We start from the raw sequence: 16,357 nt of genomic DNA, 5'->3' as shown, positions 1-16,357 counted from the left end.
TCACCTATGAAAAATGTATTTTACAATTTATCATCCCTATTGTTTAGAGTGCACATCAGTTGTTTATTGAAGAGGTTTTTTAATGTTACATATAAATTTACATATAAATGAGTTTGAATTATAATGGTATGTGTAATTTAAAAAAAGAGACAATAAACACACAGTAAGATGTGAGTCTTCCTTAGTCAGAAATGAATTTTGCATGAGATCTTAGAAATATAGTGTCTCAAATGAGAAATGATCCTTAGAGGTCAGCAAATATAACACCTACCTGCCAGAGAATTCATTCTAAATGAGTCCCAAATGATGATCGTTCAAGCTCTATTTAAAGACTTATTGTGATGGGGAATGGACTGCCTCCTGTGGCATCCTGTTACACTTTTGGACAGCTCTAGTTCTTAGGTATAGGTTTTTTACACCAAGCTCCACTCTTTTTCCCATTTCTGCCTGTCTGACCAAAAATAAACCCAATCCTTTTTCCACATGACAGCCCTCTCAATACCTGAAGATAGTTATCATGTACCTTTTCTCCAGGCTAGAAAGACCCAGTTCCTTTAACAAATTTTCATAATGCATAATTTTCAGTCCCCTCGTTACCCTGGCTGCTCTCTGTTGGATATGTTCCAAGCCATTAATTATGGATCCTAAAATGTGGGATCCAGAAATAAACATATGACTTGGAATGTGGTCTTCAGCTAGGGCAGAGCTTTGTTGTTATACATTCATTACAGTCATATCTGATTCTTTGTGACCCCCTTTGGGGTTTTCTTGGCAAAGATACTGGAGTGGTTTGCCATTTTCTTCTCTAGCTCATTTGACAAATGAGGAAACTGAGGCAAACAGGGTTAAGTGACTTGCCTAGGGCCCCACAATTAGTAAGTTTCTGAGGTTAGATTTGAACTCCAGTCTTACTGACCCCAGACCCAGTATTCTATACACTGCACTACTTTATTACCCCAGAGCAGAATACAACTGGGGTATTGTCTATCTTGCTTTCTAGACACTAATAATAATAATAATTGGTTATAATAATAATAATATTTTCTAAGGATTGGAAAGGGATTTACATGCAATAGCTCATATAACTTACATAGAGTATCATTTGATCCTTACAGCACCCCCGTGAGGTAACTGCTATTGTTAGTTTCCTTTTATATTTAATAAACTTTCTTTCTAGAAAAATATTTCTTAGCTAATCTTTTTTCTTGAAATTTCCTCTCCCCTGCCAATCACCAATAAAACTACATTTTGTAATTTATCATCCCTATTATTTGGAATTTGAGTGCACATCAGCTGTTTGTTGCAAAGTTTGTTTTGATTTTCTTTCTATGTTACCCATATAGGCAGATGGCATTGCTAAATGGCCCAGAGGAAAGAGCACAACCTGGAGTCAGAAAGACTCATCTTCCTGAGTTCATATCTGGCCTCAGACACTGAGCTGTGTGACCCTGGGCAAGTCACTTCACCCTGTTTGCCTCAGTTTCCTCATCTGTCAAATGAGCTGGAGAAGGAAATGGCAAATCGTTTTAGTATCTGTGCCAAGAAAACCCAAATGAGGTCATAGACATGACTGAAATGACTCAACAACCAGTTTACATTAGTTTTTTCATGTCCCATGTCATACAACTGACTCAGTTTAAGCTTATATTCCATTAAAACCCTCTTTTTATCACGAACTATTGTGCAGGTTTTTTTTTTTGACCCATAGGGTGGATTTTACATTTCACAGTTACGTTTGCATAAGCCTATTTCATTTTTGAGTTGGTTCAGTGTTCTAGGCTTCAAGGTCTGTTCTAATCCCCAAAGTATCACCTAACACACCAGCTTTCTTTCTCAGCTGCAAGTCATATAAAATTGGATAAACGTGATATCTATGCCTTAAACCAATTTTTGATTAAAAAAAAAAAAAAAAGAAACCCCAAATAAGCAACAGCATGGCACTTTGTTGACTGGAGTAAAAGCCCAATGTGGATCTCCATAAGTATGTCCCCAAGCACACACTCCTATAATATACTGGACTGTCATGGGCATCTGAGCTTCACAGGAAAATTAATATTGAGTGGAAAATACCCAGTGACCTTTGCTTCACTTGCCCATTCCCAGAGGTCTATCTGCCCTCATCATGCTAAGACAACTCACATTTCCTGTTTTTGTTTTTAAATTATTCCTATTTTTATTTAGGTCTGCATGTACTCATGATTCAATCTGGTTTGCGATTTTTATGGTTTTTTTTAACACTGAACATTTTTTAACAAAATTTGTGCTAAGTGAACATGTAAAATTAATTTTTAAGAAATAAGGATGGATAATATTATAAGTTGGTTTAGGTAATTTCTGTCAAAAAAAATTTGTGGAAGCATTTGGTTTAGTGGATAGTGTGCTGAGTTTGGAGTCGTAACATGGACATGACACCTGGACATGAGTTCAAATTCTGTCTGTGATACTTGATAGCTATTTTGAACAATATTATGAACAGAGAAAATGATGGAATAGACATCACAAATGTTAGCATCTGCAGGACTTATCAAATAGTAGAATGGAGATATTCAGGAATAAGAAGACTTTGACAATTCAAACAGAATTTATTTCAACAGAAATCAGGATGCCAGAGGGGGACCAAAAACGGAGAAGATCATTAGTTCATTTGAATTTGAAGTTACTAGAAAAATTCGATTTTGAGATTTATAGCAAATAATTGGAGATGCAGGCCTAGAGCTAAGAAGAGAGAGAAAGAAAAGAAGAGGGAGGGAAAGGGAGTCAAGTTTACTCCCCTCTCGGTGCTCTCATGAAAAAGGAACCAGCTCCATTCTACGACTTAGGAAATGTCATCTACCTTCCCAAGAAAGGAATGCAGAAACAATGGTTTCACCCACTCATAAGAAGGTGGGATCCAGCTTCTTAGCTGGAGCAGTTTGTTTTCCTCTTGGATTAACTACATGGAACCACACATACACATTGCCATACGTATCTTTGTAGCTCCTCCAGCAACTCCAAAGTACTGCTAGTGTAATGCTGGCCATTGGCATGGGTGCAATGAGTGTGCACACCAATGAAATTTTAGTTCCTTTTGCTGAAAGATATTAAAGCATTAAAATAATTTGCCTGTGCATCGAAAAGGGCATTTTAACTATCTAGACCTTAATAAATACTTGTTGAATGAACAGCATTTATCTCTTGGCGCAAGGCTTTTGTGGTTACCAGTTCAACTATAACTAATGACACGGTTTCAGCTTCCCATCCGTTTTGATGGAGTTTTATTTCTCACTCTAATTTCTACAGTGGATTAATTTAGAAAAGTCTAACAGCACCAAAATTAGACCTGACTTGGGAAAAGTCATGTCACTTTTAATGTACTCATATGATCTCCCATAAATGGGAAATTTTGAGGACTTTTATTTTAAAAAGCTGCAAAGCAACACTGTAAACTTATGTAGTTGATGGAGCACAGTTTTAACTCTCACTTAAAACCAGAATCTCTTAAATTAAGGAAAATAAGTTATTTTCAGTTAATCTGAAGATGCCCTAAAGTACAGAGTTTGAATAAATTTGCATGTTGAATTATAGAGAGACTACCCAAGCATGGCCAGCTAGGTATCATAGTGAATAGAGAGAGTCAGGAAGATCTGAGTTTAAATCTGGCCTCAGACACTTACTATCTGTGTGATTCTGGGCAAGTCACTTAACTCTGTTTGCCTCAGTTTCCTCATCCTTCACATGAGCTGGGGAAAGAAATGGCAAACCACTCTAGTATCTGTGTCAAGAAAACCCCAAATGGGATCATGAAGAGCCAGACTCAACTGAAGTGAACAACGACAACAAAACCCAAGCACATAAATTAAAATAAAATTAACTTTAATAGTGTATTTTGTTAGGATATTGTCCAAGACAATTTGATGTACTCAATTCTACTGAATTTGTTATCAGTAAAACCTGGAGGCACCTAGTATCTGGGTAGTCCTGGGCACTTCTGATCATCAGGCAACCTAAAAGGGTTAATTGTAGATGCATTGCCACCACACATAAAAGGAATTATACTTGAAATACATTGGCTTCTTAAACTAAAAGTATAAGAAGATAGAAGAGGCAACTATTCAAAGTTATTCAAAGTTAGTATTCAAGGGTATTCAGAGGATCCTTATACAACCCCTCACCCTATTTGCAGGCCAAAAAAACCACCCCAGTAAGCAACTCATGTACCAAAGTGTTAGCTAAAAGAAGTGGGGGCTGGTTTACAAAGAGCATTTCTGAGAACTTACAGCTAGAATGGGGGTGGGCTGCTTTGACAGATGAATGAGCTTCCTCCAGTGAAGGAAACCTCCCCTACCCATCCATGCCTACCCAACCTACGAAACTCATCCATGTCTCCCGTAAACCCACCACAACAATGGTGCCTTTCTCTTGACATCACATAGATACCAATGGGGCATATGAACCATCCATCAGTCATCCCTCCTTTTAGCCCCTTGACCTGCTCATGTCAGCTGGAGATATTGGGAAGAAATCAGAAATTGTGTCTTGAAAGTAAGACAAGTTAGTCCCATAATCTCAATTCAAATACCTCCTGTGCTAGGCACAAGACAAGTAGAAAATTAACTGTTAAATAGTTAAGTTAAGTTTGCACAATTTGTACTCTGAAAATTGTAGGCTGAGGAAAATTTTCCTTCAAACCGGAAAAACTGAAGTATGGATAAATTTCCTGTGAGCTAATACTAGTAATCAAGTTGACAAAGCTCTCCAGAGACATTAAACACGATTACACCTTTGTTCATTTCATAGGCTCATCGATAAGCAAGGCCCAAAGACAGTCACATGTGGGTTGTTTTCTTTTTCCTCCCACTAAAGTTGTACAAAAGAATGAGTTCTATAATTTGGAAAAAAATCATAACCCAGAACTAAAATGTGAGAGGAGACAGCTGGGTGGTACAGTGGATAGAATACTGGGTCTGGAGTCAGGAAGACTCAACTTCCTGAATTTAAATCTAGCCTCAGACTTACTAGCTGTGTGACCCTGGGCAAGTCACTTAACCCTATTTGCCTCAGTTCCTCTCCTGTAAAATGAATTGGAGAAGGAAATGGTAAGCCACTCTAGTAGCTTTGTCAAGAAAACTCCAAATGCAGTCACAAAGAGTCAACATGACTGAACCCCATTACCAAAACAACAAAAATTAAAAACTGAGGCAAAAAGAGAAGAAATAATAATAGAATTACAGACATAAATTTATAGCTCTGTAAGGTCTGCAAAGTATTTTACATATATTTTCATTTGATCCTCACAACAACCCTGTGAAGTACTATTATGATCCCCACTTTACAGATAAAGAAACTGAGTCCAAGTAAATGTCTAAGACTGGATTTGAACTCAGGGCATCTTGAGGCCAAGTCTTAATACCTTTACAGAAGAAGACAGGAAAAAAAACCTGACAATATTTATTCAATTAATGATTTGTATAACTATAATCAAGCCCACCCCACTCTAATTCTGGCCTTTTATTTTCCAGACTTGTAACTTCTTTAACGTAGGGAATTCCTCAGGAGGAAAACTCCTGGCAATCAAATCACCTTCTGCAAATGACAGTCTCAGAAAATTGCCCTGGGCAAGGTGACTTGTCTTTACACAGCCATGAGTGTGAGAGGCAGGACATGAAGTGACCACACATCCCGGATATCCTGGGATTTTCAATTATTCTGTTCCAGTGTTCTCATAAGGTATCAAGAATGTCCTGGCAGCTTCCTTATTTCAGCAAACAACAGATAGATGAATCAAGTTAATAGGCATTTCAATAATAAGACACATTAGTCATGGAAGAACAAAAGCCAAAAGAAAAAATAATAGGCTAAAGAAACAGTAGGACTGTTCTAAACTGGGGCAGAGAGTACATGATGTGGCACATGAGGTGCAGGTAGCCTTGGGACAGCTAGTCTCTACATTTCCAGTTATAAAGCCAATTGACGTAGGTTCTTTGCTCATGGGGGCACCCATGAAAATTTCCCCATTTGGAGGGAGGGAAGACACTGATAAGATAGCTTTTCAAAAGACAGTGCATCCTGATCCCCCATGTTTTCAGCCAACAAACTCATGAGTGGAGAGAATGAAAACAGCCTGAGGTTAACTGGGCAATCACAGGAGGCTTACAGCATTCTAAGACCATGGAAGCTGGAATTTGAAATGCCCTTTGGAAGGATATGAACCTAATCCTCTGAAATGCAAGGAAAGCAGAGTTGTCACACCACAGGACATTTGGCTGTCAACTTTTGATGACTCAAACCACAGCCTTTGAAATGTAGACTTTATTAACATATTATGTCAATTTAATATCATGTTAAAATATGTATGTCAAAATAAAATAATTTCTTACCTTTGTGCCTCTTCAGCTGGGGGAAGCTGCTTATTGTTGTTGCTTGAATGATTTCTACTACAATTTGATACCTGATTTAAGGGAAGAAGAGAGAAAGGTTGACTAGGAAGGAAAGGACCTTTTTTTTTCAGCAGCACTTTTAGCTGATATTATGTAAGTTACAAATAGCATAGGGAATTTGAATATTGTACAAATGTCATCTCTAGAACCTTGTTGAAGACCCTAAACCACAGGGTACTTGGGATCACTGCTATTCATAAAACCAAATAGGAGATCAAAGAGGTTCAAATAAAGTAAAAAAATAACTGTAAACTTAGTTAAATATGGGCATTTCCCAATGGATCCCAAGAGTACTTGAGATCACTTCAAGTAAAGTAAAACAATAATGACAACTGTATACTCTAAGTTAAATGTGGGCATTTCTTAAGAAATTGTTTCTTTCCTAGATATCACAGGTAAGAATTTCAAAGTAGCAAGTTTTTGGAGGCAGTGTTTCATAAAAAGAGGGCTGGGAATCAGACCAGTGTTGTAATCTGTGGTCTGTCCATAATGAGCTTTCTAACACTTCAAGGAAATTACTTAATTTTTCTAGGCTTGAGTGTTCCCATCTGTCAGACTGGGGGTGGGGGTGTATTGCACTAAGATGAACTCTAAGGTGTCATCTGAAACATTCTCTGACTTTCTCATCTGCAACCTCAATATTCTTCAGCTCCAGTGCCAACAGATACGCTAACATTCTTATGTTTTTCCTTGTCAATATTTATCAACTGGCTGACTGATTGAACATTCTGTCCTTTCTATCCCTCCCTTGGTACAGGGATGGTATTATTGGAATATGCCACAGAAGATGGATTTTATATGGCAGCTAGGGGGTACAGTAAATAGAGCCTTGGGCTTGCCATCAGGAAGATTCATCTTCATGAGTTCAAATCTGGTTTCAGACCCTTAACTAGCCTGTGGCCCTGGGCAAGTGTAATGTTAATGGAATAGGAAAATCTTCCTTGTCCATTAATAGGCCTATGTGACCTGCCTTGAGCTCTGGCCCAGCTGACAGCAGTGACATCCTGAGTGCCCACTGCAGGAAGGGAGCCTAAGGGAAAAGAAAGGGAAAAGGCCTAGCTGAAATGAATGCTAGAGAGGGAAGAGCTTGGGCAGAGATGGAGAGAGCGGCAGAGAGCTTGAGACGGACAGAGCTGAGGGAGAAACTTGCCTAAGGGAACTTGCTTGTGGGGAGACCTAACAGAAAAAATGTTTTGAGATATCAGTGCTCTCTGGGTTGGTGATCAGTACCTTTCTAAATACTGCCTTCTGGTATCCTAATAGTGACGTTACAAATAAATATTTTGGAGGAAGAGACTTTATTATATTTTGTGTATCCACTCTGGAAATATGTATGCATATTCATAGCAGCTGCTACATGTATCATGTTGGTGTCACAGGAAGTTACTAAGTCAGTGCCTCATCTGTCAAATGAGCTAGAGAAGGAAATTGCAAACCACTCCAGTATCATTGCCAAGAAAAGCCTTAAAGCGGGAGGAGGGGTCACAAAGAGACAGATATGACTGAAACAATAACAAAATATCTTATTAGGATGCACGCTCCTTTAGGGCAGAGGTTTCTTTTCACTTTCCTTCGTATCCCAATTTAACACCACATTGGCACAAAATAAGCACTTAATTAAAGCTTGTTACTCGGTTGACTGATTCTCCTTCCCTCACAGGATCATGTAATTAGAGATAGAAGAGACCTTAGTAGCCATCAAGTCTAGCCCCTCATTTTACATACGAGGAACCTGACGCACAGAGATGTTAAGTGACTTGCACAGGGTCACAAACCCAGTTAAGTGAACTGCTGAATTAATTTTCCTAAGACACAGACTTGCTATTCATTCCCCTATTCAATAACCTTTACGAATCCCAGAGGCTGCAATGCAAGCTCTCTCATCTTACATTTGTTACCAAGTAAGTTAAAATGGGTTAAATGAGTTAAGTGACAGCCATTGTTAAAACTCATCCTGCCTGGCCCCCGACTCCCTTTCCAGCTTTATTTCCCATTATTCCTCTTTCTGTAATCTAAGTCTCAGCCGGACCATGTTAATTGCTCTCTAATCCCATCTCTGCGGGGTGATCATCTCCCACACACCCAACATCCACATACACTCTGCTTCCTGGCTTCCCTGACTTCCTTTAAGTCCCAAGTAAAATCCCATCTTTTACAAGAAGCCTTTCCCAATTCTTCTTCATTCTACTGTCTTCCCACTTTTAATTATTTCCTATTTATCCTGTGTACGGCTTCTTTGTACATATTTCTTTGCTTGTCATCTCCCCCTTTAGAATATATAAGCTCCTTCAGGGGACAGACTATCTTTTACCTTTTTTTTTGTATTCCCTCACTTTGCACCATGTCTGGCATTCAATAAGCACTTTAAAAATTTTTATTGAGTAGCTGACTGTCCCTCTGATACTTCTCTCCCTTTAGAACTCTGCTGAGATACCATCTCCTCCAAGAACACTCATCTGCCTGCCAGCACCACCTCCCAACCCCCACTCCGGGTGAAAGTTTTCTCTCCTTCCACAAATTTTCCTCCAGCTTCTTACATGGCTCCTTGCATTGTCCTCAGCACACATTACCAAGGTTGCATCAATTCAATTCAACAAACCTAAGTCAAGCCAGTCTGTAATTCACAGACGAGAACTGGTCACAACAAATTCCACAAAACATTTCCCCCAGAGTGCTCCTCCATCTCTTTTGCAGAGTTTTTCTGGTCCTTTAAGAGGACACGGAACTAATCAAGTCATTACTTGATCATTATCTTTTGTGCAGCTCCCTAATTGGTTGTTCATCCTTCATTTTTAAAGAGGACCCATTCACCTAACTTGCTTACAAAGGAAAGTAAAAACCGCTTCCAAGATCACTAGAGACACAAAGAGTGTCACAGGAAGAATATATAACACTGCTAATGTTTCTTTACCAATGGAGAGTCAGGGGTGTCAACATATCTAAATATTGGAGCATTTTAAAAATTTAAAGTCATACATATACATACACATATATAATTTAAGGTATTTTACATCTGTAAATGTATATGTACATATATCTAGTTTAAAGTTTTATATATACATAATACAGAATATATAATAATGCAATGAAAATAAGATTATTTGTATTGAATTCAGGAAAATGCTAAGATTAGCCACATTGTGAAGTTTTGTAGACATATGTTAGAGCCAATCACAGACAATCACATCCATAATATGTAAGTGTTGTCCCTCACACCTGATTTTGAGTCAACCAAAATGTCTTGTTTGCTAATCACACTACAAAGTAGCATGGAAACAAACATGGTTGAATCTATCTTTTTTAAAATTTTTTATTCATTTTAAACTTATTTACAAAGCAAGAAAAGAAAAAAAAACATTTCCATGTGTATAGCAGAAGACAAGAGGATTCAATATAAAAAATAATAAATTTTCTATTTCAAGAAAACCTATGTAGCAAATACGACACTTTGTTTTCAAAGCTACCCATCTTTTCTGTACTTCTGTTAGGTTTTCTTTTGTTCTCTGCTGTGCACTTTTAATTTTTAAATTTTTTCCTCCGCAGAAGGCTATAATTAAATGTAAATACATATGTACATACATATATGATACACGCAATATATCATATATGTATACACACGCCTATAAACATATATGCCTATGTGTGCACGTATACAATATGCATACATGTACGCCCATCTTATGCATATTTCTATTTCCCAGTTTTTCCTTTGACGGCGGATAGCATCTTCCATCATAGGTCTAAGCCTTTCCATATTTTTCTAAATCACAGGAGTATTCAATCACAACCATATACCACAACTTCTTTAGCCATTCCCCAATTGAAGGGCATGTGTCATTTTAAACAATCTGATAGGTTGAACCCATCTTTAACAGGAAAAATTTCAAATGAACATATACAGGTGTAGAGGTGCCTAAGATATGGTGGTGGCAGTAGGGTTGAGGATGAAAATCATTTATTTTCTGTCCTGTCCACCAAACACAGAGTATATAGGGCTAGAAGAAGTACAGAGAACAGCTAGGACAAGTCAAAGCTTAGCTCTATATGTGTAAGAAATTTATAATCTTTTCAGAGGATCTTTATGAGAATGTGCTGTTTGACCCAATTTGCCAAGGCACACTATTGTCAAAGCTAAAACATCTTCAATTCACAGGATGATTGGACTATGTATAAAAGAAGCACATGACCCTAGAAGGAGTCTTATTAGTAGGTATTCTAGAGTATCATTAATAACTTGCAGAGACCTTTAAAGAGATCCTGGCTTAATCTGCACCATCAGACCAAATCCAATGACATAGATTCTTAGTGTTGAAAGAGACCCTGAAGATCATCTGCTTCAACCCTTACCCAAATCATTAATTCTGCCTATAATATACATTACATCTAGCTTTGATTTGAATTCAATTCCATTCATTAACTATGTGTTAGCATAGTGTCGTACCTAGACAAGGCACTATGCTATCTATGTATTAAGAAATCAAAGACAAAAGTAGAACTGCTCTATGTTCTGCTAGGGAGATGGCAACATATATCCAGATAAATATGTACATATATATATATGTGTATGTATATATATGTGTATGTATGTATATGTATGTGTGTACATATGTACATATATTTTGAAATGATAATTTCTTATCTTAATAACAAATTATTGGATTAGGATTAAAGGGTCTTCCATTTCCTTATCCAGAAATGAACAATTGTAAGAAATCTTGGAAAAAACTTTCCCAATTAGGCTGAGAGAATTAGTAAATTCCTGTTCATTGGGTTTGTTCATACAGATCTAGGGTGGAAGTGAATTCTTCTTTGATATGTACATTGATAAGTCTCTTTGACCAAGACTTGGGTGATCCAAGTCACATACCCCCAAGACCCTTATTTGAAGGAGCCCATATCTCAACATTTACTTTCTCATTAATTGTTAACCAATTAGAGTTGATAGCCACCCTCAGGAACACCCACTTTTCTAAGGGCACATACGTTATGAGCCCACCACCACGAGGGTATTTGGCCTTTGAGAGTGCCACTGACCTCTTTTATTAATAACATGCTAGCATTGTTAATAAAATGATTAATTACCCAGAAACTATGTCTCTTGAACTTTTCAGACATCACAATATCTGTACACACACACACATACGCCAAGTCAACCTCCAGAGTTCAGTCTAAGAAAGACAGAATTAGGCCGTATGCATGTTTATTTCCCTCAAAGCAGCAGGCACATGCATGGGAGCTGCAGTCAGAACTAAGCTCACTTTGGGGTTATAAAGCCATGAAGCAAGGAAGAGCCCTTGACTTGGGATGTCTTGCCTTCCGTCAGCAAAGATTACACTTCTAAATAAGCAAGGAAGTGCCCCAACTCAAGACATCTGTCCTTTTGTTAGCCTAAATTACAGTTTCCATAAAGTAAGAAATGTCGCTGACTTTGGACGTTTGCAAACTGAATCTGGTTTGTGATTGCTGATACAGCAAGAAAATTTTGGGTTCACTCAGAGAGCACTGCAAAGGATTATTAATATGTCAGTCTAGAAGGGCTCAGATAGTCCTCCTGATTGGCTAGTCTGGGTGTTTGGTCTTCTTCATGTGATGAGGGACTTAAGTGGGTTCTCTCTGTACATAGATAGATGTAAATATATATACACACACAGTGCGTGTGTGTGTATGTGTGTGTGTGTGTGTGTGCGTAACTGAATTAATTTTAAAGTAATTGTGGGGGAGAGCAAAATAATTGGGAGAGAGGGGATTAGAATGGCTCCAGATGGCGCCAGACCTAAGCCTTGAAGACAGTTTGAGATTCCAAGAGGTAGAGATAGAGAGAATTTGATGCATGAAGGATGACCTATGTAAAGACAAGGGAAGCATGGAATGTCACATACAGAGAATAGGAAAAAGGAGAGTTTGATTGTAACTTAGCAAGCATGAGGACTAGGAATGGAAAATCAACATGGAAACAGGTTGGAGCCAGATGGTAAAGGGAAGTTTATTGTTGGATTTTAACCTAGTGACAATAGAGTACCTTAGTGCTGGAAAGAGTGTTCTTCTCTACCCCTATCCACCCCCTAAACCTAGTCTGTCCTCTTTTTGGACAATACTCACTGTTAAGAATTTTTTTCTTCTGTTGAGCTAAGATTGCCTCAGAACAAGCAACTTGCACAAACTGGGACTAGTTCAGACTGCCAAGGATTCATACTCCCACATGAGAGCTCTTCAAATGTATGAAGACTGCTTTTGTGACTGCCACCCCTCAAATCTTTTCTTCTCAGGCTAAACAACTTGAGTTCTTTCAACTGCTCCTCCTTCGGCATCGTCAAGAAAACTGGGATTGCTTCCCAACCCTAGTCCTTGGCATCCTGGATGCACTCTGCCTTGTTAGCATACTGCTTAAAAAGCAGACCTCAGCAATGAAAAACTATTCCTGGACTTTCTCTCCTATGCCCCAGAAGCTTTACTCCAGCCTTGGAATCCACACATGGGACTCAAGGGCTGTGCTGGCAAAAGGTTAATGACCAATTCTCTAGGGGGAAAAATGTGCAACACATTTTTAATAATCTGCATTATCATTAACATTTTTTCCATCACCTTCATACATCCAGAAAACAAAATGATAAATCAAACCCTGATTTGTAGAGTTTGCTGCTTTCAGTGTAAATGCTCCAAATACACTCCAGCCTCTCCTTTTGATTGGATGGCTCCTCCACAGACTCCCCATTGAAGGAGGGTGGCCAAAGCCTGCCACAGCTTCATTTATCTCCAGGCTTTAAGGGGGTGTGCTCCCCTTCTTTTGCCTTCTTTCATTTGAATATAAAGTCCCTGAAGGCAGTGATTTTCATTTTTTCTGCCTGTATTTGCATTCCCAGAACTGCCACAGAAAGCACTTACTATGAATGCTGGTTGACTGGCTGAGAATGACAAATACAAAGTCCAGTGAGCAAAATCTTCTTCCTTCTGGACACAGTGCATGTCAAAGCAATCTAAGATCCTATTCACTTCCTCGGTTGATTATGTTGTGACCCTGTCTCTCCATTTATCTGATCCATCCCTCTTGAAAAAGGTATAACCCTCCCATTGCTGTATCCAAGTTATAAATCTGATCCATCCAAGCCTCAGATATATTTATGAGTTCACCTTATTATTAACAGTCCATGCCTTGGTACATCAACGCCCATTCTCATCCATTCTGCCCCTATCCTCCATCACTAGTACCCATAGATGACTAAGCATTCTCCTACTCTTCCTGTTTCATAGTTGTTGCCATCTATGGTATCTGGTTTAGCAGCTGGATGTAGGCATTTTTCTCCTTCCTTCTCCGTTTCAGTTAAAAGTCCTTTTAATCAGACAAACCGGAGTCCAGGAAGATGCATTCTTTCCAGCTTCCATTAGACCAATTCTGTCCCTTGGACCAAACTCCATTGTTATTTCTGTATTTTTAAACTATAGGGTCCAGAAAATCAAATATTGATCTCTACTTCCCTCTTCTTGGAGAGCTATTCACTTCCCATACAATGAATAGTTACGGTAACTAAAAACAAAATCAGATCATATCATCAAACACTCATTAATGTCCCTAGCTTCCTTTAGCATAACTCAAATCCCATCTCTGATATGGAGCCTTTTTGATATATTATCACTCTTTCTCCCTCTTGAAATTACTTTGTATGCACTGTTTCATACTTCAATGTCCCTGGTGGGATGTAAAATCCTTTGAGGGCAGAGAATGTTTTGGTTTTTTGCCTTTATTTCCCCAGCACAGAGTATAAATTTGGTTAAATGAATTCAGTGTTCACTGGATGCACAGCACTCCTGGGGAGACACAAATTTAGTTATGATGTGACTGCCACCCTCAAGGGGTTGTAGCTGGTAAAATATGAAATGATTGAGAAAACAAAGGTTGGATCATCTAAGCATATCGATTTATTAAGCAATGCAGGGCAATTGCTTAACAAAGAGGGACAAGACCTCCTCAGCTTAATCCTAGACTCCAAATATAGGGGAAGACAGACATCAAAAATAATTAATCAAATAAGGCCAATTAATTAAAAGGAAACCATACAACATTAGGTAATCTGATTTCTAACTGGAGGAAAGATTAGGGACTTTCCAAGTTGGAAGGGGAAGAGCAAACAAGTGTAATTCCCTGAATTCAGAAAAAGAGGTGTCCCACCCTCCCAAGTATCTGTAATATGGAGCGTGGAAACAAAAACTAACTGATCAGCACGGGGCCAGTTTTCAGATAAGACACAAAAGCTGCTTGAAATGTACAATTGTGAGAAAACTCCTTGCACCAGTCTTTGGATATGACTGAGCTTCTGGTCAGCATAACCTAGGTCCTTGGCTAAGGGTCTCTAGACATTAGGGAGAGGTGGTCCAGTTTCCCAGCCACACAGGGCTATGTTCAAACAATGCAATAAAGTTTTCTCCCAATTCCCACAATTGAATAAAGCTTTCTCAGAAAACAAAAAATTGGACTAGACCCATAATTGAATAGAAGCTAAGCTAGTTTCAGAATTGAGTCACGAGATGGAGCCAGTGTGGTTCCTAAGGTTCTTATAATTAAACACTTGCTGTCCTAATCTCCTCAATCCCCTCAATTTCCTCAGGGCTTTCATTTTAGTAAGAGGATAATACACCAACAACAAGAAAAAAGTTTCAGTAGCATCTGAGTAGGACAAGAATTCCTAATGGGTTGTGGGATCATCGTGATCATAAATGTAGACTTAAAGGGATGTTAGCAGTTGTGAAGTCCAACTCCCTCATTCATAGATGAGGAAAGCCTAGAGTGGTCGGATGATTTGCCCAGGGTTATACTACTAGTCTGAGGTGGAATAGAATCTAGGTTTCCTCAAATCCAAGTTCAGCATTCTGATATATGACACAACTTTGGACAACGACTGATAACATGGAGGTAATCAGTAACTGATCTTATTAGACTGGATTCTAAAGTCCTTGACTATATAATGAAATCAAATAAAAAAATAAAATAAATCAAATCAAATCAAATTAAAAAATTTAAAAAAAGGCAACAATATCATAAATGTTTACAGCCAACACTTGATTCTCCAGCATCATACAAGAGAAAAGTAGGACAGATTAACAAACACAAAGACAATCCTTCCCAGTCCCCAATTTCATTTTATCCATGAATGCTACAAGAGTTGCTTGGATACAGCAGGTCACCAAAGAGGTGGCTACTTGAAGCAATGCCCAACCATAGTCAGAAGAGCAGAAAAAAAAATAACTTAAATGATTTACTGGAGCACCACTTTAAAAAGCCACAGAAATTTTTTTAAAATTGTACAGTATCTCAAGAACAGAAATTGTCTCCTGGTGCTTCCACTTGTGTGATCTTGGACAAGTCACCGGATGTCCGTGAGTTTTAATTCCCTCTTATATAAAATGAAGGGGGTGGAATTAAATGATGAACTTACTGCAACAAACTTACATCTTTCATAATTCTCCTCTTCTCCAAGCTATACACAATAGGTGGAAGAGGAAAGAGAAGTGAAATGTGAGTCAAAAAACCTGGACTTTAGATGTTGGTTTTAATCGTGCCCAATTCTTTGTGAATTTGGTGTTTTCTTGGCGGGGACACTGGAGTGGTTTGCCATTTCCTTCTCCAGCTCAGTTTGCAGATAAGGAAACTGAGGCAAACAGAGTTAAGTGACTTGCCCAGGGTCACATGGCTAGTAAGTGTCTGGGGCTGGCTTTGAACTCACAAAGAGGAGCGCTCTATCCATTGAACCAATTAGCTGCCCCCCTAGATGTGATCTTGAGCAAATCACAAACTTTTTACTTTAGTTTCCTCATCAGTAAAAGTGGAACAACTTAGCCTGTTCTAACAGGGATGCAATACAGTATATCAAATCAAGTTCAAGCCACTTCTCAGTACTGTAGAAGGTTCTTTGTAAGAATACATGTTACAGGGAAGTTCTTAGCTATAT

The 16,357-nt window shown here is 38.4% G+C and overlaps 1 protein-coding gene across 2 annotated transcripts in view; it reads right to left on the bottom strand.

Moving 5' to 3' along the window:
- The window catches only part of SNX25 (sorting nexin 25), a 247,905-nt gene that overhangs the window by 100,625 nt on the left and 130,923 nt on the right, over positions 1 to 16,357 (bottom strand). For both annotated transcript variants that reach the window (XM_072624146.1, XM_072624147.1), the window contains one exon: positions 6,357 to 6,427. In XM_072624146.1, the coding sequence (XP_072480247.1) occupies positions 6,357 to 6,427 (71 nt within the window). The remainder of the gene's footprint in view (positions 1 to 6,356; positions 6,428 to 16,357) is intronic.

Source organism: Notamacropus eugenii, chromosome 7, assembly GCF_028372415.1.
Source record: "Notamacropus eugenii isolate mMacEug1 chromosome 7, mMacEug1.pri_v2, whole genome shotgun sequence".
Taxonomy (NCBI): domain Eukaryota; kingdom Metazoa; phylum Chordata; class Mammalia; order Diprotodontia; family Macropodidae; genus Notamacropus; species Notamacropus eugenii.
This window is presented reverse-complemented; position numbering and strand designations above follow the sequence as displayed.